The sequence below is a fragment of the Primulina huaijiensis genome, chromosome 8 (genome assembly GCF_012295235.1).
Source record: "Primulina huaijiensis isolate GDHJ02 chromosome 8, ASM1229523v2, whole genome shotgun sequence".
Classification (NCBI taxonomy): domain Eukaryota; kingdom Viridiplantae; phylum Streptophyta; class Magnoliopsida; order Lamiales; family Gesneriaceae; genus Primulina; species Primulina huaijiensis.
In genome coordinates, this window is record NC_133313.1 from 1188734 (window position 1) to 1216519 (window position 27786).

The 27786-nt window shown below is 35.1% G+C and overlaps 3 protein-coding genes across 6 annotated transcripts; 1 reads left to right on the plus strand and 2 right to left on the minus strand.

Moving 5' to 3' along the window:
* Positions 1-2720: 2720 nt before the first annotated feature.
* LOC140983512 (protein EMB-1-like) lies at positions 2721-3412 on the minus strand. The gene is made up of 2 exons (XM_073450594.1): positions 3218-3412; positions 2721-3118 (listed from the first exon to the last, which is right to left on the minus strand). Exons 1-2 carry the CDS (start codon positions 3336-3338, stop codon positions 2955-2957), a joined length of 285 nt encoding a protein of 94 aa, XP_073306695.1. The 5' UTR covers positions 3339-3412; the 3' UTR covers positions 2721-2954.
* A 3970-nt stretch (positions 3413-7382) lies between these two features.
* Positions 7383-18869, plus strand: LOC140982837 (clathrin heavy chain 1-like). Its single transcript, XM_073449592.1, has 30 exons — positions 7383-7638; positions 7888-8092; positions 8887-8975; positions 9159-9237; positions 9340-9467; positions 10618-10716; positions 10800-10908; positions 11061-11140; positions 11248-11475; positions 11561-11626; positions 12104-12220; positions 12395-12592; positions 12718-12834; positions 12936-12995; positions 13161-13247; positions 13351-13434; positions 13532-13666; positions 13754-13816; positions 13887-13991; positions 14131-14243; positions 14338-14590; positions 14672-14808; positions 14888-15166; positions 15249-16251; positions 16397-16882; positions 16986-17156; positions 17232-17417; positions 17539-17661; positions 17823-17933; positions 18326-18869. The coding sequence occupies exons 1-30, from the start codon at positions 7594-7596 to the stop codon at positions 18491-18493; spliced, it is 5124 nt and encodes a 1707-aa protein (XP_073305693.1). The 5' UTR covers positions 7383-7593; the 3' UTR covers positions 18494-18869.
* Positions 18870-23119: 4250 nt separating this feature from the next.
* Positions 23120-26067, minus strand: LOC140983092 (uncharacterized). Of its 4 annotated transcripts, none has more exons than XM_073449995.1 (3): positions 25887-26066; positions 24759-24845; positions 23120-23909 (listed from the first exon to the last, which is right to left on the minus strand). In XM_073449995.1, exons 1-3 carry the CDS (start codon positions 25926-25928, stop codon positions 23190-23192), a joined length of 849 nt encoding a protein of 282 aa, XP_073306096.1. In that variant the 5' UTR covers positions 25929-26066; the 3' UTR covers positions 23120-23189. The 4 variants fall into 4 exon arrangements, with proteins under 4 accessions (XP_073306096.1, XP_073306095.1, XP_073306098.1 ...); XM_073449994.1 differs by having other exon boundaries at positions 23120-23915; XM_073449997.1 differs by lacking the exon at positions 24759-24845 and having other exon boundaries at positions 25887-26067.
* Positions 26068-27786: the final 1719 nt, after the last annotated feature.

Below are 27786 nucleotides of genomic sequence, written 5' to 3' on the forward strand. Positions count from 1 at the left end.
TAACTTCGAAAATTACTCATTTGACACGGAAAATTGGATTTTTCTAATACATGCGTGACACCAAAATCAAAATATCAAAAACTCAAAAATTAACGTGTAAAAACAAAAATTTAGAACATACTAAAATCCAAAATTAAACAAATTAATAAAACAAAAATAAATGTTTTCCGCTAAGTAATGTATCGGATTTGCAAATATGTTACATGTTAACGGGCAAATCCCCAACACATTTTACATATATCGATCCGTCGAGCATGGTAGCCCCTAAACACCTGCATTTCTTGTCCTAAAACTCCGGGGAAATTGCATGAAGCTTCTAAGATTTCAAATGTTAAGTGTTCTTTTAACTTGTCTAATCGTAATTATGTAAAGGAACAATAATTTTACAATATACATGACAACCATGCACACGAGGTAGTAGCAGAACCACGAGTCAAATTATTACTAGAAGAAAGTGCAAGTGACGAACAACGTACGCATCCACATGAACAAAAAAACCCAAATTTAATTTCCAGCTAAACTCCTACACACGACTCCTTAATTTATTCACCAACTACAGACCCTAGACCTAGTCCACACAAGTACATACGGGCTGCAAATGGATTTGGACACGCGACAAGTTACTGTTTAGAACTTGGTAGTAAACTTGGATTCATCGATTGGGATTCCTTCTTCCTCAGCTTGTTCGGCGCCGTATGTGTCACCACTAGTCAGTCCCCCCTTTCGTCCCATCTCCTGGTATCCCTCTGTCCCTATATGCTCTTTCCTCGTCTGCCGGTCTCCGCTCCTCCCTTCGACATTTTTTATTACGAGAAGAAACTTAATAATGAGTTATAATGACATCGAACATGTTATCAATTTTAGAACTTGGATATAGCTGAAATATGGAAAAAAAAATAATAGTATGTGAAAATAAAATCATATTCCCCGTATTTATTACTAAAATCAATCCAACGGCCTACCATATATCCTGTTGGCTAGTACTAATGAGCATGTGCAACACATAATTGTGAAGGACATCATGTTTTCTTAGGTGGTTTCCTCCTATGACAATGTTACAGGTTCCATTTGTTTGATTTATACCACACATATTTACGTCAGTGAGATATACATGTTGGAGTAGTAATCTTCCATTGGTTGATAAACCAGCCTGCTAATTTAGCGATGTAAATGTTTCACCAGCTTAATATATCTCTAGCTAGCACCCAATTGGATAATTAGTTGAGACGGCAACTTAGGCGGTCAATTGTAGTCCACAATTTTCTCAGAATATGCTAACCTCATGGAAACACATTTCAATTACAAATTATTTTTTCTCATATAATATAAAGAAGGATACGATGTTGGTGGTCACAAAGGAGGAATACGAAAAAGGCCGATCACTCCACCCCCATGTTCTTCTCCAATAATGACCGATCACTCCACCCCATGTTCTTACCCAACAATGGTTACGCGCTCCACTCTCCACAGATCAGTGGCATCTGTGGGACTCGAGACGACTTCACGACCGTGAAAATACTCGATTGCATAGAGCTCGACTACGTCACTCAACGTACTCCCACAAGCTAAACCACATCTAACATCCTCGTCGATCAACGCGGCAACCGTACTACCCTTGACTTGACGGTTCTCTCGTTGTTTATGAAATTATACCATTTTCGTGGTTATGGCCTTATGGAAGTGTCGTTTCAAAAAAGTTCGTGATTGTCATTATTATTCTGAGTTAGCGCGAGAATGGAGTTAAATTTTTTTTTAGGTGTTCAGATTGGCCGATCACTCCACCCCATGTTCTTCTCCAATAATGGCCGATCACTCCACCCCATGTTCTTATCCAACAATGGTTACGCGCTCCACTCTCCACAGATCAGCGGCATCTCTGGGACTCGAGACGACCTCATGACGACCGTGAAAATACTCGATTGTGTAGAGCTCGACTACGTAACTCAACGTACTCCCACAAGATAAACCACATCTAACATCCTCGTCGATCAACGCGGCAACCGTACTACCCTTGACTTGGCGGTTCTCTCGTTGTTTACGAAATTATACCATTTTCGTGGTTATGGCCTTATGGGAGTGTCGTTTCAAAAAAGTTCGTGATTGTCATTATTATTCTGAGTTAGCGCGAGAATGGAGTTAAATTTTTTTTAGGTGTTCAGATATGTTGCATGGATTTATTTTGTTACTTTCTTTTTGTTGTTTTTGTTTTTGATCATATATTGTTTTTCGCTGCTCCACATCATGATAGCCAGGATTCAAGGTTAGTGCTGCCACTCTATATTTGCTGCAAATATAGTGGAGTATATATAAACCTAATGAAAATTTATACTTCATAAAATATATCAACACCGCAACATGCTGTGTGAATACTCTGAAACCACCCCGCAGCACTCACATATACTCGTGTACGGTCAACCCAAGAATATTTGTGCTACAGCCTCTCCTGGGACAGTTGGGCCATTCATGTCGTGGCACTTCCAGCTCTTATGTCCATGAAAGGAAGTCTTTCAATTAATGTTGTTCATGTTGTCAGATACAATTTTCCGGGAACAAATGAGCTTAAGCTAGTTCTTACGATGACGTACTTTCAACTCTGGCTATTACGTTGGAGAACTGACATAAACGAATAATACAACGGATATATAAATCAACCTACATTGGTATATTTGCATTATCAAAATATTCACATGCGATCACAAAATAGATTAGTACTTCGAAGCTTGGAAACGAACTTACACGTCCTTAGATTATTAACATAGAGCAAAATGACGGCAATTACGCATAGTCGAATTACAAGCAGCAACAAAACATCAAAAGATCGAGTAGCATATTCAGTAACAAGTAAACACCTGACGATCGACGACTCCTTTATTCACCAACTTCAGACGACCCTAGACCTAGCTAGTTCACACACACATACATACAGCCATAAAATGCATCCGGACACGACAAATTCAGGGCTTGGTCGTAAACTTGGATTCATCGATAGGTATTCCTTCTTCCTCAGCTCGCTCCCCGCCGGATTTATCACCGCTGCTCAGCCCCCCCTTGCGTCCCATCTCCTGGTATCCCTCTGTCCCCATCTGCTCTTTCCTCGTCTGCCCTCCTTTGCTCCTCCCTTCAACGTCGTTTCATTAAAATAATCAGTTTCCTCTTGGCAATGAAGGCATAAAAAAACGCGCACACGCATGTATATACTATATATCAAAGTTTGTACCTTCAGCAAAGTGCTCCTGGACCTCCAGACTTTTGCCGCCTGTTCCACCGGGGACAACAGTCTCGCCTTGTCTGGCCTTGGCGTCAAGCTCAGTCCTTGATCTGGCCTGTTCTGAAGCCATCCCTTTTTCCTTGATAATTTGTTTTGAGAAGCTAGTTCTGATTCGTTCCTATGTTTACTCAATGGCTTGCACTCGATTACTGAGTTGTTTACGCTACAAAAGGAATTAAAGATGTACTTATATAGAGAAAACTGCGAGCCGGCGAGGCGGCAAAGAAAGGGACACGCGGCAGCACATGCGGCCCCTAAGTGGAGGAGGGGTTGGAGCACGTAAGCCACTGATGCAAAAGGAATGGCACGCGTGGAAGCCACTGATTCTTGGAACGACGCGTAAGCCTGTCCGGAAAAATAATAATTTGGCGCATGCCTCTGTATACATACACAGATTGACGTCATGCACCTCATCAATACGGATTTTTTTTAATTAACTAACTTTAGGATAAATACGGTGGTTTTCCCGGACAATAACGGTGATAAAATAAGTTTTTGGTTTTTTTATTATTAATTTAAAAATAAAAAAATAATTCAAAATAAAATAATTTTGCAAAATTAATTTAATTCTTGTTTACGAAGCACGGATTAGAGTGATGTGAAACATTATCCGTGCTTAATCCGTGCTCACTCCACTATTTTACTCCTATATTTATATTGTTTATTTTCTATTTAAGCTATCATTATTAATTGAATTTCAATCACAACATAAAAACACAATATTAATAATATTAATATAATATAGTGGAGTGAGCACGGATTAAACACGGATTAAGCGCGGATAATGCTCCACCTCACTCTAATAAAATAATTTGAGCACGGATTAAACACGGATAATGCTTCACCTCACTCTAATAAAATAATTTTGCAAAATTATTTTATTTTGAATTATTTTTGAAATATTTTTTATTTTTAAATTAATAATAAAAAACCCTAACTTTTTGCAATGTTTTTTAGTTTTGATCGAAATATTGTTTTTTCCTAAAGAAAACAGTTTGAGACAGAAAATTTCATCTCAAAAAACCGTCGTACAAAAATTAAGTTTCTAATTTTAGAGATGGATTATGAATATGTTTTAATTTGATAACATTAAATAAATTCATGGATTAGCGAGTTCTGTCTCTAATTTGATCTTAAATCATCATTTATTGGTGTCAAATAGCGCGATAAATATAATTTTATTTTAATTTGTTTAATTTCCACTTATTAATCCATTCTCTGAACATAATAATTTTTTATAACAATCCATCAAATCAATTTCCAAATAATTTGTACATATCACTATGTGCTTAGACAATAACATCTTAAAATAAATAAAGAATATTTATTTAAACTAACTACTACATGCAATCCACAAATTTCATCCAAATAAACTACCAAATCAGAAAATATAACTAAATAAATAAACTATCAAATTCTGCTAGCAAATTAATCTTTAAATCGCCTGTCATGTCGCTCACAATTCCAGATCCTCCCGCAAACAAGTCTAATTTCTTCTTACTCTCGATAATTTCTCCTCCCATCTTCTTACTGGTTGCAGACATCTGTTCCATTTCTTGTGACAACTCATTCATTATTTATCTCGTTACTGATGAAAATGAACTTCCAGTATTGCGCTGTCAAAATGTTGATCACGTTCAAATCCATAAACCCTTTCCTTCCTTGGACTGTTGTAAAATTTTGGACCGATAATGTTACTTTATGAAATAATTATATAAATGCAAACGTTTCATAATCAGGATTTTGATGTTTTATGTGTTTTAACATGAATCGATTAAATAACGTACACATGCTTAGATATTACCTTTGAAACGTGCTTTACCGAATCTCCAATGTTTGATATGAGCTGAATCTACTTGGATATATGTTATTCAGCAGTACTGGATCTACGATTCAAATCTCCAAACCTTCTCCAATGTTTTCTCGTAACTCACTTCGCATAGTATTGAGTGTGTGGGCGTTCGTAGACAAAACTTGTGTGTGTTTTGTATATTGCACACGCCCTAGACTTGTGAACAACACATCATTTTTATAATAAGTAAAAAGGAAGCTACTGATGTGATGTTTCTCTACCGTCATGTTTATTATCGGTTTTTTTTCAATTATGATCATTTTGGCATTTGACTTGGAATTTACCGTAAAGTTTTATCATATCGAGTTCTTGTTATATATTGTATCATATTGTGCATTTCTCATTTTATTGGCCATATTGTATTTCATATTGAATATCTAGATTTATCGATTCTTTATTGGTTACCGATCGACTATCACTTAATGAATAAATGAATGATTGGAGCACCAGATAATGGTCTATGTACCGGATTGCTAGTTCATGAACAACGAATTTAACATTGTATGTGGTTCATATGAACAACATGACTTTGGTCCAAAAATGTGAGTTCATCTTAGCTCGTAAATGATCAATTGTATGAATTCTACTTGAGTACATGAGGAAAAGTGTTACACCGAATGTTTGTGGGAGCCACCTTTTTAGTCTACAATATTCACTTCAGAGTCCTGAACAGTAACTACAGTTCACTTGATAAGATATTTCCATATCGATACGTTACTATAGATACATTAAATATCATATTGAATTACTGTATTGATATATTATAGTTTGATTTGTTAATTATATATAAACCAAATTTATTCTCCCACTAAGTCTTCAAAAACTTTATCTCTATTTTTATTTTATTTATTGTAAATTCCACATAGAAGTTTACAAGACTCCGACTATGATGAAAACTTAGAATGAAAATGTTGTCTTAGCAAGATCGCGATTTTTCTGTTGAATTAATATTTTTATAAAGTCAAGTATTGTACACATTTCCACTACTATAAATTAATATGATAACAATGATATTATGATCCGGGAGCCAATAAATATAATCACTGTGTGCTTGAAAGCTTGAAGCTGCAATATACAATCTTGTGAAAAATGCTCAATGAATTGAATGCTTGACTTGATTTTTTAGAGATCTGGAACACCTTAAAATTTGATTATCAGTCTTTTAAAATCCAACATTTTCAATATTAACAATTTTGAAAATGATTTTCTTTTGTATGATCAATATGTTTTAATGCATAGAATGTCACATGTTATTGTCTTATTTTCAAAATTAACATACGACAATAAATGATATTACACTCTAGCTAAATTCAGCTCTCAACGACTAATAAATTTTGTTTAAGTAGAGAATACTATAATAGACTTTGTCTTTTTCTAATAAAGTTATCGATTGGAATATAAGTAGCTCAATTGATGCACTATCAGTAATTGTCTATTATTGACCGATGCAACTTCATGCAGCTTTATACAATAGTTTGATAAGCTTAAGGCAAATCGGCTAAATGACTTGAGAATTTGAGATAGTCGAGCTAGCTCGGACGTCATCTAGCATGGTCTTTAGCGACTAATTTGCATCCAACAGGACATCCGGCAGCTAACATTCATCCAACAAGACATTTAAACTACGAAACATTTAACAAATGAAGAAAACAACCTGCAAATATTTGTATCATCGAAAATTAAGAAAATTTTAATTCTATAAGACATGTTTTAATTAATCCTAACCGTTATGTCTTCAAGTTATCATTTGTAGAGTATGTATCTTGTGAGACGATCTCACAAATCTTTATATGTGAGACGAGTCAACCCTATCGATATTCACAATAAAAAGTAATACTCTTAGCATAAAAGATAATACTTTTTCATGGATGACCCAAATAAGAGATTCGTCTCACAAAATACGACCCGTAAGACTGTCTCACACAAATTTTTGTCCTATTTGTAATCTACATTGACTTGAAAGGGAAATAATTAAAAGCCAGTTAAGTTTACAAGAACATTTGCATGAGATTGAAATGATTTGAAATGCATCGAGTCTTTATTTATTTCAATTAATCATTTTTTTAAAATTTAAAAGATAATTTTTATTATGATCGACTTATATCCGATTATTAATTTTTATTTTGTGTAAAATTATTGAAATGATAATATTTTAATTTAATTAAAATGATGGACTTCGATTATTTTTCATTCCGAACTTAAATTCAATTTTAGCAACATATAAATATAGATGTATTAAAATGAATTTTTAAATGCCAACTTTTCAACTTCCTCTGTAGTCTCGCCGGTCTCCCTTTTCTCTCTCTAGATCTCTATCTCATTTCTCTTCAGTGCTCGGAGCGGGCGAGGGTTTCTCTTTGCATCTATAGATCTCGGAGGCACCAGCAGTAACACCGTCGGTTTTGGCTCTCGATTCCCCCATCATTTTCCAGATCCGGAGCTCCGATCTCGAAGCTCTGAGTACTCGCTCATCATGGCGGCCGCTAACGCTCCGATTACCATGAAAGAAGCCCTCACGGTATTTGTTTAACTGATTATTGTTCCAATTGTTTCATTTCTCTGCTCATTTGTGTATTTCTTTATTCAATTTTTGTTTATAAATGCTTGATTCGTTAGTTTGGCGACTTGGAGAAAATTGTGCAATTGTGCCTTTTGATTTGTATCGTGTAGTTCAATTGTAGATCTGTTAATTTTGTTTTGAGGTTCTTGGTGATTCGAGATCGTGGTGCTGGGATTGAATGTTTAGCCTTTTGTGGTGTGATTGCAGTTGACTAGCATTGGGATCAATCCTCAGTTCATTACTTTCACAAATGTGACGATGGAATCTGACAAGTATATATGTGTTCGCGAGACTGCTCCTCAAAACAGCGTGGTGATTATTGATATGAGCATGCCAAATCAGCCACTGAGGCGGCCTATTACTGCAGATTCTGCGCTGATGAATCCAAATACAAGGATTTTGGCGTTGAAAGGTGAATGAATTCTACAGAGAATTTCTAATTGATTTATTGTTCATTGGTAGTATTGTTTATGAAGAATCTTAATAAAATAAGATAGTTTAAATATATGGTCATACAGGTTTATCTTTTATGACTTGAGTTTGCGTTGTTATGAGTTACTACTACTTGAGCATTCTTTTTGGTCCTTCGCTCTTTTGAGAAAACTGCTGGTGAAAAAGATAAAGGTAATTAAGTTGGAATTTTCGGAAAAATATACCATATTACTTGAAGGTAAATCAGGAGATATCCTTAATCTGTAAGAAAGGGTAGTATGGGTTCAAGTGAGTAGTCTGATTTTTGAAATGATGCAAAGATGATGGGTACTTCCTGTTTACCTTTAACCTTGTTCCGCCTAATTATTATTTTGAAAATTATTGCTCCCTTAAATCTACTTAGATTATTGGAGGGAGATATCTTTCAATGAATGATAGGACAAGCCAACTGGATAATATCTGGAAGTGGGGAATGTATGTCAGTATCCTGATCCTGGAAATGGCATCAAGATGAATACTTCCGTCTAGTTTGTTATGTTGTAGCATGCTATACAAACTGATATTTGAAATCTTTACCTTCTCTCTGATAAGATTATTGAGATGATAATTGTTGCTAATTATTAAAAAAATCAGAATTGTCGAATCGTATGGTGTGAATTCATATGTTAAATTTGTTTTACAGCACCATAAATGGAAAGTGTTGAAACTTATATATACTTGGTCACATCTTTCTTTGATCTTCATCAATATGTTGAAGCTATTTCTTTAATGTAGCTCAACTTCCGGGAACCACTCAAGATCATTTGCAAATATTTAACATTGAAGCCAAGGCAAAGATGAAGTCACATCAGATGCCCGAGCAGGTAAGATTCTTACTTAGCGTGCCTATGCTATAGGTGGGTGCAAATACAAGCTGTCACTTTGTGTATAAGATTCGTACTTAGCGTGCCTATGCTATAGGTGGGTGCAAATACAAGCTGTCACTTTGTGTATTATTGCTTAAAGTCTTCTGCTATTGGGTAATCTGCATTTGATAATTTGGGCAGGTCGTATTTTGGAAATGGATTACCCCTAAGATGTTGGGTTTGGTGACACAGTCCTCGGTATATCATTGGTCAATTGAAGGTGAGATCTCATTTTTAAGACTGACACTTACATGATTACATTTCTCGTTTTCCTAAGGGGTCTATACTGTCATTCCTTAAAAGTTCCTCTCTTTCTGAGCAGGTGATTCTGAACCTGTAAAGATGTTCGATAGAACTGCTAACTTAGCGAACAACCAAATAATCAATTATAAATGTGATCCTTCTGAAAAGTGGCTGGTTTTGATCGGCATTGCTCCAGGTTCGCCTGAGGTGGGTATTTTCATTTGTTTTCTTTGCTTAGCTGTATCTTTTAGGATTTCGGTCATCAGCAGTATGAATGTGTTGTGATGTGTAGTTTGTTTTTTTATGCATTTCCTCTGCGCTATTTTCTATATTACTGGATAACAAATACTTATTTTGGATTTTTGCCATGATCTTTACACACTGAAGCATACCCAGCTCACTATTAAGTTGTAAAAGGTTGAAATAATGAAGAAAAAACAAATGTTTTCTGTACTTTTCTAATGTATGACTCAGAGCGGGCCACAAATTCATCCAACATTTCAAACATTTCTTGACTGTGACATAGAGTTGCGTTAAATAATATTGTGCCTCCACGTGTGCACATAATGCATTTCTGCCACACTTGTGTGCTTTTCAATATCATAATCATGTCAATGTTAGATTTGTCAGGTTTGTGGGACTGTTCATTGTTGACACTCTAGTATGTACATGCCACAGTTTTAGTGTTGCCAATTTATTGACGGTACAGCTGTTCATGTATGAAACTGATGATGAAGAAAATATTATGAAATGCGAAGAGGCTACCCGTTACCATTTCTAAGGTCTTTAATGTTCAATATGATTCAGAAAACAAGTAGTGGTGGTGTAACATTCTTGTGTTGATAAACCATTGGCAACTACTAGTTTGATCTTAGGTTCTGTTTTGAAAAGAATGATCATAATGTTAGACTAAGTAACATTTGTCTTTTAGGTAGCCCCTATATTTATTTTTGTACACATCATACTGACTGTCATTTAAGGCAACACTGTATCATATTTTGCCAAAGTAAACTCATTGTATTTATCTATTGATTTACTGCTGTTTGAAGTATTTCTTATTTCTTATGCATTGATTTTGTCTTTTTTTCATAATCTTTTTGGAGTTTTATCTGCTATCACTTTGATTAGGTCAGTACATTTGTTCTTTAATCCCTTCTTGCTCGCTATTTCTATCCAGTTGGACTATATTTTAGGTTTTCACTGGTACGCCACATGTATACTATGATGTCTTTGAGTGGATCATTGTTGTTTGGGTGTTATGTTCTTTAGCATAGAGATATAGCTTTTTATTGACAGTTATTTCTTTTTTGCGTATTTCCCTTGACAATAATTATACTGAGATTAAATTCCTTTTTAGCGGCCTCAACTGGTTAAAGGGAGTATGCAGCTGTTTTCTGTCGATCAGCAACGCAGTCAGGCCCTTGAAGCACATGCTGCCTCATTTGCTTCTTTCAGAGTATGTCTCTTCTCTTCAGATTCTTTCGCTTAATTTGCTCCGCGATGAGCAAATATGTTCTCAACTCTGATATTTTTGGGCAGGTCGCAGGAAACGATAAGGATTCCATTCTAATTTCTTTTGCTACAAAATCTTCAAATTCTGGTCAAATTACATCAAAGTTGCATGTTATTGAGCTTGGTGCTCAGCCAGGTGGATAGAAGTTTCATTTGATTTTTAATTTTTTGAATTTAATTTTTCTGTATTATTTCAAAAGCTATTGATTTCGGATATGCTGTAGAAGATACTTGTAATGTTGATTTTTTCTGTTTATGCTTATTGGTTGGCTCGGACAATTTTTTTAGGGAAACCTTCTTTTACAAAAAAACAAGCAGATCTGTTCTTCCCTCCAGATTTTGCTGATGACTTTCCTGTGGCAATGCAGGTATTTCTTCTTTAAGTAACTTGTTTTTCTCTCTGTTAGGAAGCCTATCTAGTTGAGTCCACTCTGCAGTTGGTTTTATTTAATGTGCTTTTCTGCCAATTTTGCAGATATCTCATAAATATAGTCTTATTTATGTGATTACGAAGCTGGGGCTGCTCTTTGTCTATGATTTGGATTCTGCTGCTGCTGTATACAGAAATAGAATCAGTCCAGATCCCATTTTCCTGACGTCAGAAGCTTCATCTGTTGGAGGTTTCTATGCTATTAATAGGCGAGGGCAGGTTTTACTCGCTACAGTTAATGAAGCAACTATCGTGCCTTTTGTCAGTGGCCAGGTATATTCATCATCTTTCGCATGTTATGAATGATTCATAGTATATTACAGTTGCAAATATTGAGTCTTAAAAGGGTTATTTTTAGCTAAACAATCTGGAGCTTGCTGTCAATCTTGCTAAAAGAGGAAACCTTCCTGGTGCCGAGAATTTGGTAAGTTCATTTGTCCTTGTGACCATCTTTTTCCTGATGTATGTGCAGGGAGGGAAGAATGGCATCATGTACTTTGCATATAATTGATGGACCCTTGTTTTGGGATATGAATTCATGTTGCGCATGTTTTCTATGGTGGAGATTCAAATTAGACCTGGGCTATTTCCTGATTCACAGCTGGACTTGAATTTTGAAGGACCAAAATTTTCACACAACTCTTCTTTTGATTATGTCATCTTAAGTAACAACAATATTTTGTTTCTTTCTTCGGATCTTCCTGTGATTTTCATGCAATGTCTGGAATATAACTCTGAGCTGCCTGGCTGATTTTTTTCATAATCTAATACTCTAATTAATTTTTTCTTGATTATGGAGCTCTCTCCTTTTGTTCTGTTGAATATGTTTTGTTTTTATGGAAATATGTAGTCTTATGAGAGACAAATGATGTATTGTTTTTGCTCTATTAATACGTCTCAGGTTGTCCAACGTTTCCAAGAATTGTTTGCTCAGACAAAGTATAAAGAGGCCGCAGAGCTCGCTGCAGAATCTCCTCAAGGGATCCTTCGGACACCAGACACTGTTGCTAAGTTTCAGGTACATCATCTTTTACATTAACTATCAGGTTTTTTTTCAGCGCCGAAGAAGCAGTGTATAAAAATATAATTCCATGGATATCTTCAAAATTTTCTTGCAGCAGGAATGATATTGAACTGTTATTTATTTTCAATGCGAGCTGAGATTCTTTTGACTTAATGTGTTGTTTTCCAGAGTGTTCCTGTTCAAACTGGGCAGACACCGCCATTGCTGCAGTATTTCGGGACACTGTTAACTAAAGGAAAGTTAAATGCATTTGAATCTTTGGAGTTGTCTCGCCTTGTTGTCAACCAGAACAAGAAGAATCTATTGGAGAACTGGTTGGCTGAAGATAAACTTGAGTGCAGTGAGGAACTTGGAGACCTTGTGAAGGTCAGATTCTTTTATAAATTTGAAACTTTAACCATTTTCAGATTGCAAACTGTTCAATCACGTGGTTTATGGTTGCACTGTTTATTCTGTAATCCGAAGTTGCATCTTCCTTGTCTTTTTCATAGACTGTTGACAATGACCTTGCACTAAAAATATTTATCAAAGCCAGAGCTACACCAAAAGTTGTTGCAGCCTTTGCTGAGCGACGTGAGTTTGACAAAATCTTGATCTATTCGAAACAGGCAAGTGACAAGTATTTTTGGATTTTTTGCGCATTTCATTTTATCGTCATTTTCCTTCTGTAATGTTAGATTTCAAAGAATATATGTGTATCTTGAATCAGGTTGGCTATACGCCAGACTACCTGTTCCTTTTGCAAACCATACTCCGGTCAGATCCTCAGGTATACTTGGATCTGTGTTACTTGACATTCAAATATCTTTAGATGATGTGCAACTTAATCTGTTTAATTCTGATCAGAGCGATTTGATATTGAGATTTACTTTTATAATGATTATGTCTGTCCTATTGAGATTTACTTTTATAATGATTATGTCTGTCCCTTCAGGGAGCTGTTAATTTTGCACTTATGATGTCTCAAATGGAGGGAGGATGTCCTGTTGATTACAATACCATTACTGATCTCTTTCTACAGGTCTGAACGCCTTATATATTTGATTGAAACATTCTGATTTTTGCTGACCTTTATTCTGGGTACAGCCTATTGTATGCTTTAAATTTTTATCATTTTGGTCCAGAGAAACATGATTCGTGAAGCAACAGCATTTCTTTTGGATGTCCTGAAGCCAAATTTGCCAGAGCATGCATTCCTGCAAACAAAGGTTCATCTGTGACTAAAGCTCTTCCTTCCGTAAATAATTATCCTTCTTCATTTATTTTGTTGATGGATGACATCATGTTTTTGCTTTATTATTTCAGGTCCTGGAGATCAACCTCGTGACCTTTCCTAATGTAGCGGATGCTATTTTGGCAAATGGAATGTTTAGTCATTACGACAGGCCGCGAATTGCTCAACTTTGTGAAAAGTCTGGCCTCTATGTTCGAGCGCTTCAGGTTTAATGTCTCATCATGTAACATCATTAATTCATTATGTGGATGCTTAGTTTTCCATTTAATTTAACATTTTCCCCGTGCCTGCAGCATTACTCTGAGCTGCCAGATATCAAACGTGTTATTGTCAATACTCATGCAATTGAGCCCCAGGTTATTAAAATCTAGCACTGTTTTATGTTCATGAATTGGTTGTTAGTTCATAATGATGTAGTAATTTCAGGCACTCGTGGAGTTCTTTGGGACACTTTCTCCGGAATGGGCAATTGAATGCATGAAAGATCTTTTACTGGTCAATTTGAGGGGAAACCTTCAGATAATTGTTCAGGTAGGATTTGCTTTGCCAACTCAATTGAGAAATTTCCGAAGACAGAAACAAGAAATGTGAAATATTTTGTTGCTCCGATTTTTATAATTTAACATTCTTGTCTGCACTATGCATGACATTCAAATGTATATGTATATAGGTTGCAAAAGAATACTGTGAACAATTGGGTGTTGATGTATGCATAAAGCTCTTTGAGCAGTTTAAGTCCTATGAAGGACTATATTTCTTCTTGGGGTCGTATCTGAGCTCTAGGTAATCTTTATTGAACTACTGGATTTCTAATCGCTGTAGGGTATGCTTGTCTTGCTACTTACTAGTTTGTGGAAATATGATTGGTCTCTGGCAGTGAGGATCCAGAGATTCACTTCAAGTACATCGAAGCTGCTGCCAAAACTGGACAAATTAAAGAGGTGGAGCGTGTAACTAGAGAATCAAATTTTTATGACGCTGAAAAGACCAAGAACTTTTTAATGGAAGCAAAACTTCCAGATGCAAGACCACTTATCAATGTCTGTGACCGCTTTGGTTTTGTTCCAGACCTCACACATTACTTGTACTCTAACAACATGCTTCGGTACATTGAAGGTTATGTGCAAAAGGTATTCTTTTTCATTTGAAAGTTTTTCTTTTATGTGGGAAAATCGTCTTTCATGTACTTAATCTGCTTGATTTATGGATAGGTCAATCCTGGAAATGCTCCATTGGTTGTTGGTCAACTCCTAGATGACGAATGTCCTGAGGATTTCATTAAAGGTCTGATCCTTTCTGTCCGCTCTCTGCTTCCGGTCGAGCCTCTCGTGGAAGAGTGTGAGAAAAGGTATCTTATCTGCTTTCTCGAACTTCACTTTCATGTAGTTTTTTCCTTGATATCCTTATGTATGTTGCGTGGTATGCAGGAATCGCCTCCGCCTACTTACTCAATTTTTGGAACATCTTGTGAGTGAAGGAAGCCAAGATGTGCATGTGCACAATGCTTTAGGTAAAATCATAATTGATAGCAACAACAATCCAGAGCACTTTCTTAACACCAACCCGTACTATGATTCACGTGTTGTGGGTAAGTACTGTGAGAAGCGTGATCCTACCCTTGCTGTCATCGCATACAGAAGAGGACAATGTGATGATGAACTCATCAATGTTACAAATAAGAACTCTTTGTTCAAGCTGCAAGCTAGGTCAGTGAGTTGTATATTCTTAGTTTATGGCTCATTAGTTTCTTGTTTCATAGAAGTTAATTCACTGCTTTTGTTGTATCAGATATGTGGTTGAAAGAATGGATGGTGATCTGTGGGGAAAAGTTCTAGATCCAGAAAACGAATTCAGAAGACTGCTCATCGATCAAGTTGTATCAACTGCTTTGCCTGAAAGCAAGAGCCCAGAGCAAGTCTCTGCTGCTGTTAAAGCTTTTATGACAGCTGATCTTCCTCACGAACTAATTGAATTGCTTGAAAAGATTGTTCTTCAAAATTCGGCATTTAGTGGGAACTTTAACCTTCAAAACTTACTTATCTTGACTGCAATCAAGGCAGATCCATCCAGGGTTATGGACTACATTAATAGGCTTGACAACTTTGACGGCCCAGCTGTTGGAGAAGTTGCTGTGGAAGCTCAACTATATGAAGAAGCTTTTGCGATTTTTAAGAAGTTTAATTTGAATGTCCAGGCAGTCAATGTTTTACTGGATAACATTCGAGACATTAACCGAGCCGTAGAATTTGCATTCCGTGTTGAAGAAGATGCCGTTTGGAGTCAAGTGGCCAGAGCTCAACTCAGGGAAGGCCTGGTGAGCGATGCAATTGAGTCATTTATACGTGCCGACGATGCCTCCCAATTCTTGGAAGTCATCCGAGCTGCAGAGGATGCAGATGTTTATCATGACCTGGTGAAGTACCTTCTCATGGTTAGACAAAAAACAAAAGAGCCCAAAGTGGACAGTGAACTAATTTATGCATACGCCAAGATTGATAGGCTTGGTGACATTGAAGAATTTATTCTTATGCCAAATGTTGCTAATCTGCCTAATGTTGGTGATCGCTTGTACGATGAAGCTTTGTACGAGGCTGCGAAGATTATTTTCGCCTTTATTTCTAACTGGGGTAAATTGGCGATCACACTCGTGAAGTTGAAGCAATTTCAAGGTGCTGTTGACGCAGCACGGAAGGCTAATAGCGCCAAGACATGGAAAGAAGTCTGCTTTGCCTGTGTTGATGCTGAGGAGTTTCGCTTGGCTCAGATATGTGGTCTCAACATTATTGTACAGGTACTTGCAGATTCTCAAGTTGTTTTTTTATTTATGATTAACTTTATCAGAATGAGCATGTCCTATTTCATAATCATAAATTTCTGGACTACAAATACTGCAGCATAAATTATTTTGTGATTAAATTATTTTGTGATTGTTATAGGTTGATGATCTGGAAGAGGTTAGTGAGTATTATCAAAACAGAGGATGCTTTAATGAGCTTATATCTCTTATGGAGAGCGGTTTAGGATTGGAACGAGCCCATATGGGGATCTTCACCGAGTTGGGTGTCCTCTATGCTAGATACCGCCATGAGAAGCTTATGGAGCACATCAAATTGTTCTCTACTCGTCTCAATATTCCCAAGCTGATCCGAGCGTGCGATGAACAGCAGCATTGGCAAGAACTGACTTACCTATACGTCCAGTATGACGAGTTTGATAATGCGGGGACAACTGTCATGAATCATTCTCCTGAGGCTTGGGAACACATGCAGTTCAAAGATATTATTGTCAAAGTTGCCAACGTCGAGCTATATTACAAAGCTGTGCACTTCTATTTGCAGGAGCACCCCGACCTCATCAATGATATTTTGAATGTCCTAGCTCTTCGCATTGATCACACTCGTGTCGTAGACATAATGAGAAAAGTCCGTTCTCCTATTTGATTTTCATGTTTTCTTCGCACCTCAATATCTTTTTTTTTTTGAAATCTTGTGAGATTTTCTCAACGTATTGTTTTAATCTATGCAGGCTGGTCATCTGCGTCTTGTTAAGCCTTATATGGTAGCAGTTCAGAGCAATAACGTGTCTGCAGTGAATGAAGCTCTCAATGAGATTTATGTCGAGGAAGAGGATTATGATAGACTACGTGAATCAATTGATTTACATGATAATTTCGATCAGATTGGCCTTGCTCAAAAGGTTAATTGTGATGCCTTGTACTTCTTTTATTTCCTTCCTTCTGAAGTTAACACCCATATCTCTTTCTTCGAGTAGATTGAGAAGCACGAGCTTCTTGAGATGAGGCGTGTTGCAGCTTACATCTACAAGAAAGCCGGCAGGTGGAAGTTATCAATTGCATTGTCCAAGAAAGACAACCTTTACAAAGATGCAATGGAGACAGCATCACAATCGGGTGATCGGGAACTTGCTGAAGAGTTGCTTGTTTACTTCATTGAACAGGTACAGTTAAATCATTTTTTATGACAATAAATCTCAGGATGTTAAAATTCACTTGAATTTGGATACCTGATTGTTTTATATACTAACATAAATCTGTTGCTGTTCTCTGTATGGTTTGTAGGGTAAGAAGGAGTGCTTTGCATCATGCCTCTTCGTTTGTTATGATCTGATTCGCCCAGATGTTGCACTTGAGCTTGCTTGGATGAATAACATGATCGACTTTGCCTTTCCCTATCTGTTACAGGTGATTCTCCATCTTTCTTTACATACATCCTTGGTTAGTGTGCATATTGATTGATTACCTAAGAAGTCGAATAGAAAGTTAATTTTTTAATATTTCTTGATATCTTATATTCTTTTGTACGCAATTCATATGCAAACGTGTAACATTTCCCTATGTCATAGTTTATCCGTGAATACACTGGCAAAGTTGATGAACTAATTAAGGAAAAGATTGAGGCCATGAAGGAAGTGAAAGCAAAAGAGGACGAGGAGAAAGATGTTGTTATGCAACAGGTAATACAGTTGGTGCAAGATCATGTTTTAGTTCAAAAGTTTTACACACACATGATTTGTGAAACATCTGGTTTTAAATTAATTTGTTTCTATTTAATCTGGTTTGAACTCTGGGTTTTTAGCAACTTGAGTTTGATTATATGATGTATCTGGTGCTAATTTTGGAGCATGTTTTTATTTGCTTATGAGTTTGTTCTGATGGCTTTTCAAAAAAAATTGGATACGAGTATTTTTTAACCCAATTGAATGAGAATTGGAGTTTCAGTTTAGACATAGGATTTAATTGGCATTGCCATTCCTAATAATGCGACCAACGACCTGAGATTTTACATTTGTCTAATTAGAATTTTGCTTCTGATGAATATATCAAATTTATATACTATATACTGCAGAATTTGTATGCCCAGTTGCTGCCTCTTGCTTTGCCGGCTCCACCTATGCCAGGCATGGGAGGTTCCGGAATGGGAGGTGGTTATGGTGTTCCCCTACCGCCACCAATGGGTGGTATGGGCATGCCTCCGATGCCACCTTTTGGCATGCCACCGATGGGGTCTTATTGAAATATGGATGGTTTCATGGCCGAAGATTCATTTCAGGTACTCTCTTGGTGTCATAAAAGGACACAATGTTTGGAGTTTTGTTCACAACATTTCTTAGTTTATTTATCAAGCTTTTCAAATTTCCGAAATTTGACTGGCTGCAGGATTTGGCAGAATTCAAGTTACAAAATAATGTGATGATCCGCCGTTGTCTGTCATAGGGTGTGGATATATATATGATACTTTGTAATATTCTTTGGTAGTGGAGGTAATTTTTTTGCAGCTTTAGGCGGCAAGTTGAACTGCTGAAGGATTATATGTATTTTATAAAAGAAAAGTCGACAACAAGGCGAAGGATATTTGTGGGGTTTAATATATTTTGATGAGTTCATTTTAATCGCTTTTCTAAGAATTCGGGTGAAGGGTTTTAAACGAATGATATTTCTTCTGATAGTTGATTGTGCTTGTTGGTCATCTTCTTTGTGAGCTAGCTAGGATCGTGACATTAGTTTTCTAGTTGGAGTTTGGGGTTCGTAAAAAGTTTGATCCAAATGCGTATCAGGGATATTTGGGACTTGAGGAGGCAAATGACCGATTTCTTTTGGCAATTGATGTTTTTAGTTTTGAGGTGAAAAGATTGAAAATGTTTGAAATGTATTCTTCTAGCGTATTTATAATTTTGAAATTTGAAAATGATAAATTCCAATTTTGGTTATCTAATATTGTTTATTTGTAATTTTGGTTTCTTATGTTATTAAATTATAATTTTAGTGATTTTTTTTGTGATTTTAGTATTTTCACTCGTTAGGGTGGTATGTCTGACTCTAGTTGACGTACGTGGTAATGCATGTGTTAATGTCATAACAGAAAGCAGACGTTACAAAGGTCAAAGAAATGACATTAAAATTGTAATTTAATGTAATTATAAAGCGTATAAGACCTAAATTGCGATATTTTCATTTGAAATTCTGAAATTTTACCTCGAATAAATTCAGTAGACAGTTTATTACAATTTACAATTGTTTTTTTTTTTTTGTACGGAATGCTATAGTATTTGTCATGTGTATATATTGACGATGGGATTGTAAATTGTAATATAGTTGATAATAGAATCTCTACTACATCTAACCTCAGTTTCATAGGATTATAGGAAAGCTGTTTGCATACATTTATACACGCCTCTATTTTAAAATATTCCGAATGATTTTAGCCAAAGAAAAAAAAATTGGAAGTTCGCCTAACAGATCAACTTTGTGACATGAATCATCGACCCGACATATCCCATGGAAAGTATTACTTTGATGTCTAAATTATTATTTTCATAACAAAAATATAATGTTTTTAATATATACTGCTTTAAAGAAAAATTTTTATTTTTTATGTCGAAAGTAAATTGTGTAATATATGATGATTTGAGTGAAAAAAATTATTAATTTTTATGGTAAAAATATTACTTTTCATTATATATATGAACTGAGTTGACCCGTTTCACGATTTAGATTTGTGAGACCGTAGCAAAAGAAATCTAATTTTCATGAAGTAATCATCAATCTCAAGATTTATTAGTGAGAGTGTATGAAATTTCCCCAATAAGCTTTTTGTCAAACAATATAATATAAAAAGTATTCTTCGTAGACGTATTTTTCTAAAAAGTAATTTTCAAATTTAAAAATATTTTTGATGTCTGATGATAATAACGACTTTTATTTAATATGCTAGATTTTTTCCTATATATATGACATTAATTATTTTTTGAGATAAATGATACAACTACATGTTACGGGAAAAATTTATCTATAAATCATGGTCCTAAATATTTTGTATTGGAAATAGAAATAATATTATATTATTTTTATTAATGTAAAATTTTATATGTATATTTTATGGAAAATTAGACCGTCTTGCGAAAACGGATTCCGCCAGTGTTTTTATTATTAATAATTAGTGCAATGAGTATACGTGTTGTATGTGAATAAAATATAAACATTATTTAGAAGTAAAAGTAAATTTGAATTTAATTATAATTCTGAAGATAATTTGAGAAGTTTTTGTTAGATGTCACATATTGTTTGTATTAATATTTCGTTATTGTATATATAGATTTGGACAATCGTCTCTTTGAGCTAACTTTCAGGATGAAGTTTGACCTAAGTTTCAATCTTAACATTATATCAAAGTTCAGCCACACCGTTGTGTTGGACTGTCTTATATATCATCTACTAATGTATCCGTTATGTATTGTACTGTCATATGAGTTATCCTCTAATGTCTTGTAAACTTCACGTCTCCGTTGTTCATTTTTGAGCATGATGGTGTGTTAAATGTCTACTCTTGAGCGTGATAGTATGTTAAATGTCCTACGTCGGCTAAATTAAGGGTACAAACGAGTTGAGTCGAGCTCGAGTATCATACTACTCGAGCTCGATTCGATTTAAATTTTGCAAGCTTGAGCTCGACTCAAACTCGATTGAGTATTCATTTTTCAATTCCGAGCTCAATTTGTTAAAATATCTACTTACTCAAACTCGAATAGCTTGATAGTGTTTGTAGCATAATTTTGGGAGTTTAAAATTTATATTTATACGGAAAAAATACTCTTAAATTTTAAAAATATTAACATATAGCTATTCGAGTAGCCCGCGACTACTCGACTAGAAACAATTAAAACTCGAACTCGACTCGAGTAAAAGGTCGAACTCGACTCGATCTCGGTCAAATCAAGCGTGAGTCAAGGTTTGACAACTGCTCACGACCTAATCATGAGTAGCTTGATTCACATGGACGCCTAGACTGTATTAAGTTTTTGAGAATTATGTATATAAACTTGAACAATTCTCACTTGAATTAACTTTTGGAGGTTGAGTTAATCCTAAAATATAAACATGATTTGGAATTACCCGTAACTTTTGTAAATTTGAATTTAATTATAATTTTTGATTCCATGTTAAGATAATGAGATAGTGAGAAGATGGAGAAGTTTTTGTTAGATGTCCCACATCGGCTACATCGGCTGAATTAAGTTATTGAAACTTGTATTTATGAACTTGGACAATCATCATCTTGAAATAGCTTTTGCGATAAAGTTAAACTCAAGTCTCAATCTTAATATTATTTCTCGTCCCGACTCGAAATAATATTATTATTAATATTATAAATTTATAATTGACATTTTCAATTTCTAAACTAAGAGAAGATTGAATAAGAGTAGAAGACTAGGTTCTTAGAAATTTTCTCCATTCTTGTCCTTCACGACTTCACGCTTTGTGAAAAAAATCTCTATTTTTTTTTTTTGAAATATTTTAGCCCTACATGCAGAAGATGTCTCTTAATAAGGCGTGATCTGATCACGTCTTATAAGAAAACATCTTCTGATGATGTTTAATTTTTAAAAACAAATTTACATTTTCTTTAAAATTTAAACCTATTTGTTTCCCTTTCTTTCACATCTCTTCTATGTCGCCTCCATCATCAACAAACACCTTCCATCTTCTCGGCACCACCATCTTCCCCCATCTACCTTCCCTCACAACCAGTCACGTCCACGCCACCACAGTACACGGAACGCCGACCTCCATCTCTCGCAATCTCTGTTCTACGAACCTGTAGCTTTGAAGGGATTAATTTTTTTTTATTTTTTTTGAAAATCATATCCCTACCTTACGGGATTTTGAGCTTTCGAGATCCCGAACATTTGGGTCTCAATACTTGTCGAGTAAGAGATCGGGAGAAAAAAAAAGACTCTCAATTTTTATTGGGACGGAGATTGGATACGAGGGTTACGCGGTACCGGTCTCTACCCGATCCGACCCCTAAATTAGTATGAATACATAAATGACCAAAATGAATATTCTAGGGGTGGAGACATCAATTAAATAGTAAAGATATATTACCTGTTTAAAGACATTTACAATCCAATGACTATTAAACCACACATGCCAAAGATCAATGTTTGAATAAGTGCCATTAAGAGTGTTAAAATTTTAAGCATGGATCCACCTGAGTAGACAAATAACAAGAAAACGTTATATATATACATATGTACTTTCTTTTTTGCAAGTAGAAAAGTTATACTTTCTTTAAAAAATCCATGTGGCAAAACTGAGCATGGGGAGCTCGACAATCCGAAAGCTCAGCAAAGTTCAGAATGTACAAGTTTCATGTATTTGAGAAATCGGAAAGTTTGCAATCGATATAATCCAAGAATTACCTGAAGCTGAATTAAAGCATGACAAGACTATCATTGTGATCCTGTAACCTGTTTGTTTATCATTTTTAGTTTGCAGTATTAATCCAGTAAGTCGATCGTTGTTTTCACCGTCAGTTCTTTCTCACTAGGCACCACATCAACAATATTCGGTACAGATCATCAATTTCTGGCACTACGATCATATTTTTTCGTTGTCATGTCAACATTCTAATGAGAAAAGACTAAAAGCCAAAACAATGACCAACTCACTCCACTTTAATTACGAATTGTTTTAGACTAAAATGAAAAATGGACACATAACAGGACCAAAATTGTATTTTCTACTGTTACGAACAATAATTTGAACAAAATATTGATTTGCAAAAATTGGCCGAGCTTAATTTTTCTCAATCAAGTAGATACATATCAATATAATCGCAAATATGGGAAAGAAAAGCACATGTATAAATCTGCAACCTGATTCCTCTTATTTCCGAGTCAGAGAAGGCCAAAAGGAACATTGAAAGAACCTTAGTATTCATTAAAATGAATAGCACCAACTTTCCACACGATATATGTCGTTGCAAACATCACGGAGCTAATAAAGACAAATGAAAAGATGATGAGAAATGCGTCCATACCGCCTGGAATAATATTGATAGTCCAATCCCCCTTCGACAATCCCCTTTTGCTGTCATCAAACATATTTGTAGGTGCTTGAGGAAGACCAGGGCGTTTTTTCCCTTTATCACTTTCTTGCAAAGCCTCAAGTAATTTACTCCCAAGCCCGAGTTTAGATGGCTTTGTTTCTGTGTAGCGGCTCAGCACCCTGGCCGCTCTAAGCCTCTCTCTTGCCGTTAACGGGGATCCTTTCACGGTCGAGTTTGACTTGGATTCAGACGCATCCAGGTTCAGGTTCTTGGATCCGAGTGATGACTTAGAATCCTCGAAAATTTGATCTGTCAATCCAGGTTTGTCGACTGGTCGAGCTTCTTCTCCCGTTGCTGAAGAATTTACAAATGCAGGATTTTTAGAGGACCCATTACTGGAATATGATTCTTCCATTGTTTCAGAATCATTTTCGTTGGTTGATATGGAAACTTGATCACCTTCAGCAACTAAAAGATAGAACCTTGATCTTTTTCCGTTTTGAAATTTTCTTGATCCAATCATACTGGAGGCAGACGAGACAAATGTAATCTTCAGTGGTAACTCTTTAGAATTAGCTGTCGTGAGCAGCTGGTAGCGAGCCTGCAACTTTTGTATAGAGAAAAGAAAGATAATTTGAGCTTGGTATTCACATTATTATTATGTTAGGAATCAAGTTTTATGCAGATAAGATCAAGAGTAAACCAGTAATAAGCTTTCAGTGACATCTATAAATTATGAGAAAATGCATGATATCAACTGTCTGAAACATAATAACGTAAAATGTTGTTTGTGTTGATACACCATCAAATAAACAGTGCTGTTGTTCAGAATATGTTGTAATATTTAATGGTGGAGTAGCATGAATGTTTAATCTAGTAGAAAACTATATGAAAAGTATGCAACTCCAAGCAGATAAGCGTAAACGAAGAGGCTAATGGAAAAACTGTAAGCAAGGCCAGCACAAAACTTATGAGGCAGTACCAACTATTGAATGAAGCTATCCTTGAACATGCTAACTGTACCATACATCCAAAGGTATTTATCTTGAGAATCATATAGCGAATATGCCGAAGGCATGAACCACAAAAAATTCTCATAATTGAACAATCTGCTCATGGTGAATGATACAATGTAATTCAAGATCCATCAAATGCTCCAGGCTTAAATAAAGTCTAGGCATTCCCGGTATGGTTGATCCGTTGATGTATGGAGTTCACCATTTTAAAAATTTAAAGAACCAATGTTCTGATCTTGGCTTGGTTTCTCGGATCACTTTCAAGCCTAAGATACTCCGAAGCGAATAACACAATTTTAGTATCTAGGATTTTCGGGTAATTTCTAAGTACGTACACAGCCTAGAAATTCTCCTTCTAATTTCTCAATTCCCGATTAGTAGATAATATTTAATGTTCAAAATCAATATTATCATGGTTGTTCTGTCATGTGCACCTTCCCTGTGGACTTGAGGGTCACTCTCTGGTTTCCACTGGCAGCAAAGTGGACTTCCGAACAGGACACAAGGGCAGAGGCGGAGGTCTGATCAGGAAAAAAAACTCCATTACCAGAGTAAAGTAGCAAATCTAAGCATGCTAATCTGGCACGAGTCTAAAATCACAATGATTCTTTTATTTGAACAAAGCAAATAAACAGATGGCCATTCTAATTTCTATTTTTCCAAATGTCAAATCTGCGAGAAATCCATTAAAGAAATGACATCATCACAGACAACCATATGTATATGATAAGTCCACGGCATCACACCACACCCTACAGATTGTCATGACCAGTGTTCTAAGAAGATCAAAAGCTTCAGATTGAAATTTCTACCGTTCGATTGCCGGAAAGGCTGGATTTTTATTATTATTATTTTCAAATTTTGATTTTGCTTTACAAACAATATAAAAGAATTCAATTAGACATCTTCACATGTTAGCATCCAAAAGAATATGTTACATCAATATATATTACTTCAAGTTTGATCCCACTGTTAAAACACACGAATCCAATACTAAAAGCATCAATATTAAGACCAATCATATACCACAAAAAAGTCTAGAATTCAGAAGTTCACCAATCGGATAAACATTAAATCTTAAGAGATTGTTTGACTCGTGGAATGAGACCATAAAAGACATATGATCAAGAGATAATAAATTAATAATACGATTAATGTAATGATTTATAAATCAAATCTTTTGTATAACTTTAGCCAAAAGTTGGATGAAACAAATATGTTTAACCAACACGTGCTCCGTGTCTAACCTTCGATAATTAATAAAACAATCATTTTTTCTAAGGAGCTGCTCGCAAAGTTGGGTTTCTGGCTGAAAGGAATCAGCTTAACTCAAGCAAGAACAAAATCAAGAATACATCAATCCTAAATAATGACCAACAGTCCAACATCCTCATCCAACAAAATTCAATGCATCAGACACCCAAGATAATGGAAAAACAAGAACTAAACACTAAAAAATTCAATAATAAAACCAAAGGGAAAGTAACCAGCCCAGACAACAAAATCTAAGAATAATACAATTAAGAACACAAAAGTTGGTAAACAAGAGAAGAAAGACATACTAGGGGGTAGAAGCCGATGATTGAATTCATCGAAACAGCCATGAAAACGAAAGAATTTCAGTAATTTCTTCTACGAGCCGACCATTAAGATCTTCACGTTGAGTGGAAAAGGGCAGCTGAACGGAAATGGAGTTCGAAGGCTTACAGGCAAATGGATGGATGGTGGAGGCAAATACAAAATATCATCTGCTCAATCTTTAGATATTTTACTTTCGGCTTTTTGCCCGGTTTATCATTCTTAAAATCCCGGTTTTTTATTTCTAATAATCATTTTACAAAATTTAGTTTATTTTTTGAAATATAATTTTTAGAATTATTGAAATCGGATTTGCTATTTTTCGGTCTAGTTTAATTATTACGGACGAGTCGCACGCGGTTCCTGTGTGGTTATATAATTTATTCTTAATCATTTTTACGGATTATCGACATGAGATCTCTGGTACTGCTGAAATAAATTAGACATTAGTGACGTGCCCAACACAATGTTAGTGTTCTCACAAAAATTACGACTAAAGACAAGCATATTATTGGGCTAAGAATAAATTATGATTATTTAAAAATTAACTCAAATCAAACCATTTTTTTTATTTATAATTTTCTATATTTGAGAGAATTCTATAAAAATTACCACCATTCTCGACTATCTTTTGGCCGATGTCCGTATTTGTTAAAATGTTTTAGATATAGTTCGCAAATACGGACATCGGCCAAAAGATAGTCGAGTATATATATACATCATACAACTGAAATTACAATTTTTAAAAATGAGGTGTATTATGCTTGAATTCCATCCCCATCCCACTTGGTAGATTTAAGAACTTCAACTATGATAAATCAGTTCATCGAATCAGAAAGATGGTTGAAAAAAGTCTTCAAAAATTTAATTATGATAACCATAACGCTATAGTGAGTATATATTTTTTGAGCTGAGCAATGTTTATCACAATTGAGTCTAGAAAATAAAAACATTTGAATTAAGATGAAGATTTGCTAAGTAGATAGGTCAACTAAGATTATTATTCTCTTACCAAGTTTAAATTGTTAAACATTGGATGTTTTCATAAATTTATAGGGACTAAAGACAAGAGACATTTTTTAAAATTTGGATATTTTATGGTATTAATTTCAATTTTAGTTCGTTATCTTTGTTTTTTTTAGAAAAAAAATTACCCTTTTTTTCTAACGTGACATCAAGACGATGCCGACATTACATATTATGTGTAGTGTCATATTATAAACCACTAGATGAAAAATAATTAAAAATTTTAAAATTTGAAAGATACATGACTAAAATTGGAAATTTAAAACATAAAAGATCAAAATCGCAAAAAAAATTATACAACATCAAAATCACAATTTTCTTGTAATGAGAACAAACAGAGTTTCAAGAATACCTTACATGTGATAATTCAAGCTCTCTCGGTTGAAGGATGATTTGTCCTTCCAAATATATAAATTTACTCGCTCTTCTTTTTTTGTCTTTGCTCAAGTGGTTTGCTAAGTACGACTAAAATTAATTTCGTATAAAATACTTTGGTGATCTTAGTGGAGTTAAAGTATTTCAGGCTCGGATATAAATCAACTTATGTCCGGGAGCAGACCCGGAAACTTCATGAAAGAGAGATACATAGTATATAAATCACAGTTCGTTTATGTGAAAGAAATTAATATATCAATGTAGGACTGAACATTTGTCTATTTATCAAAAGATACAACTTTTGATAACGGTGTTACTTAAATATTTTAAACCGTACAACAGATCAAGCACCACGTTTCGATTGTTGTATTCAACATGAACAATTATTGTATTTGAAAAGATCTTGAAGGGTGAAGCCATTAAAGCATGAACAAATTAGCAAAACCAAATTAACTGTTTGGTTCGTGAAATGAGATAAATAGT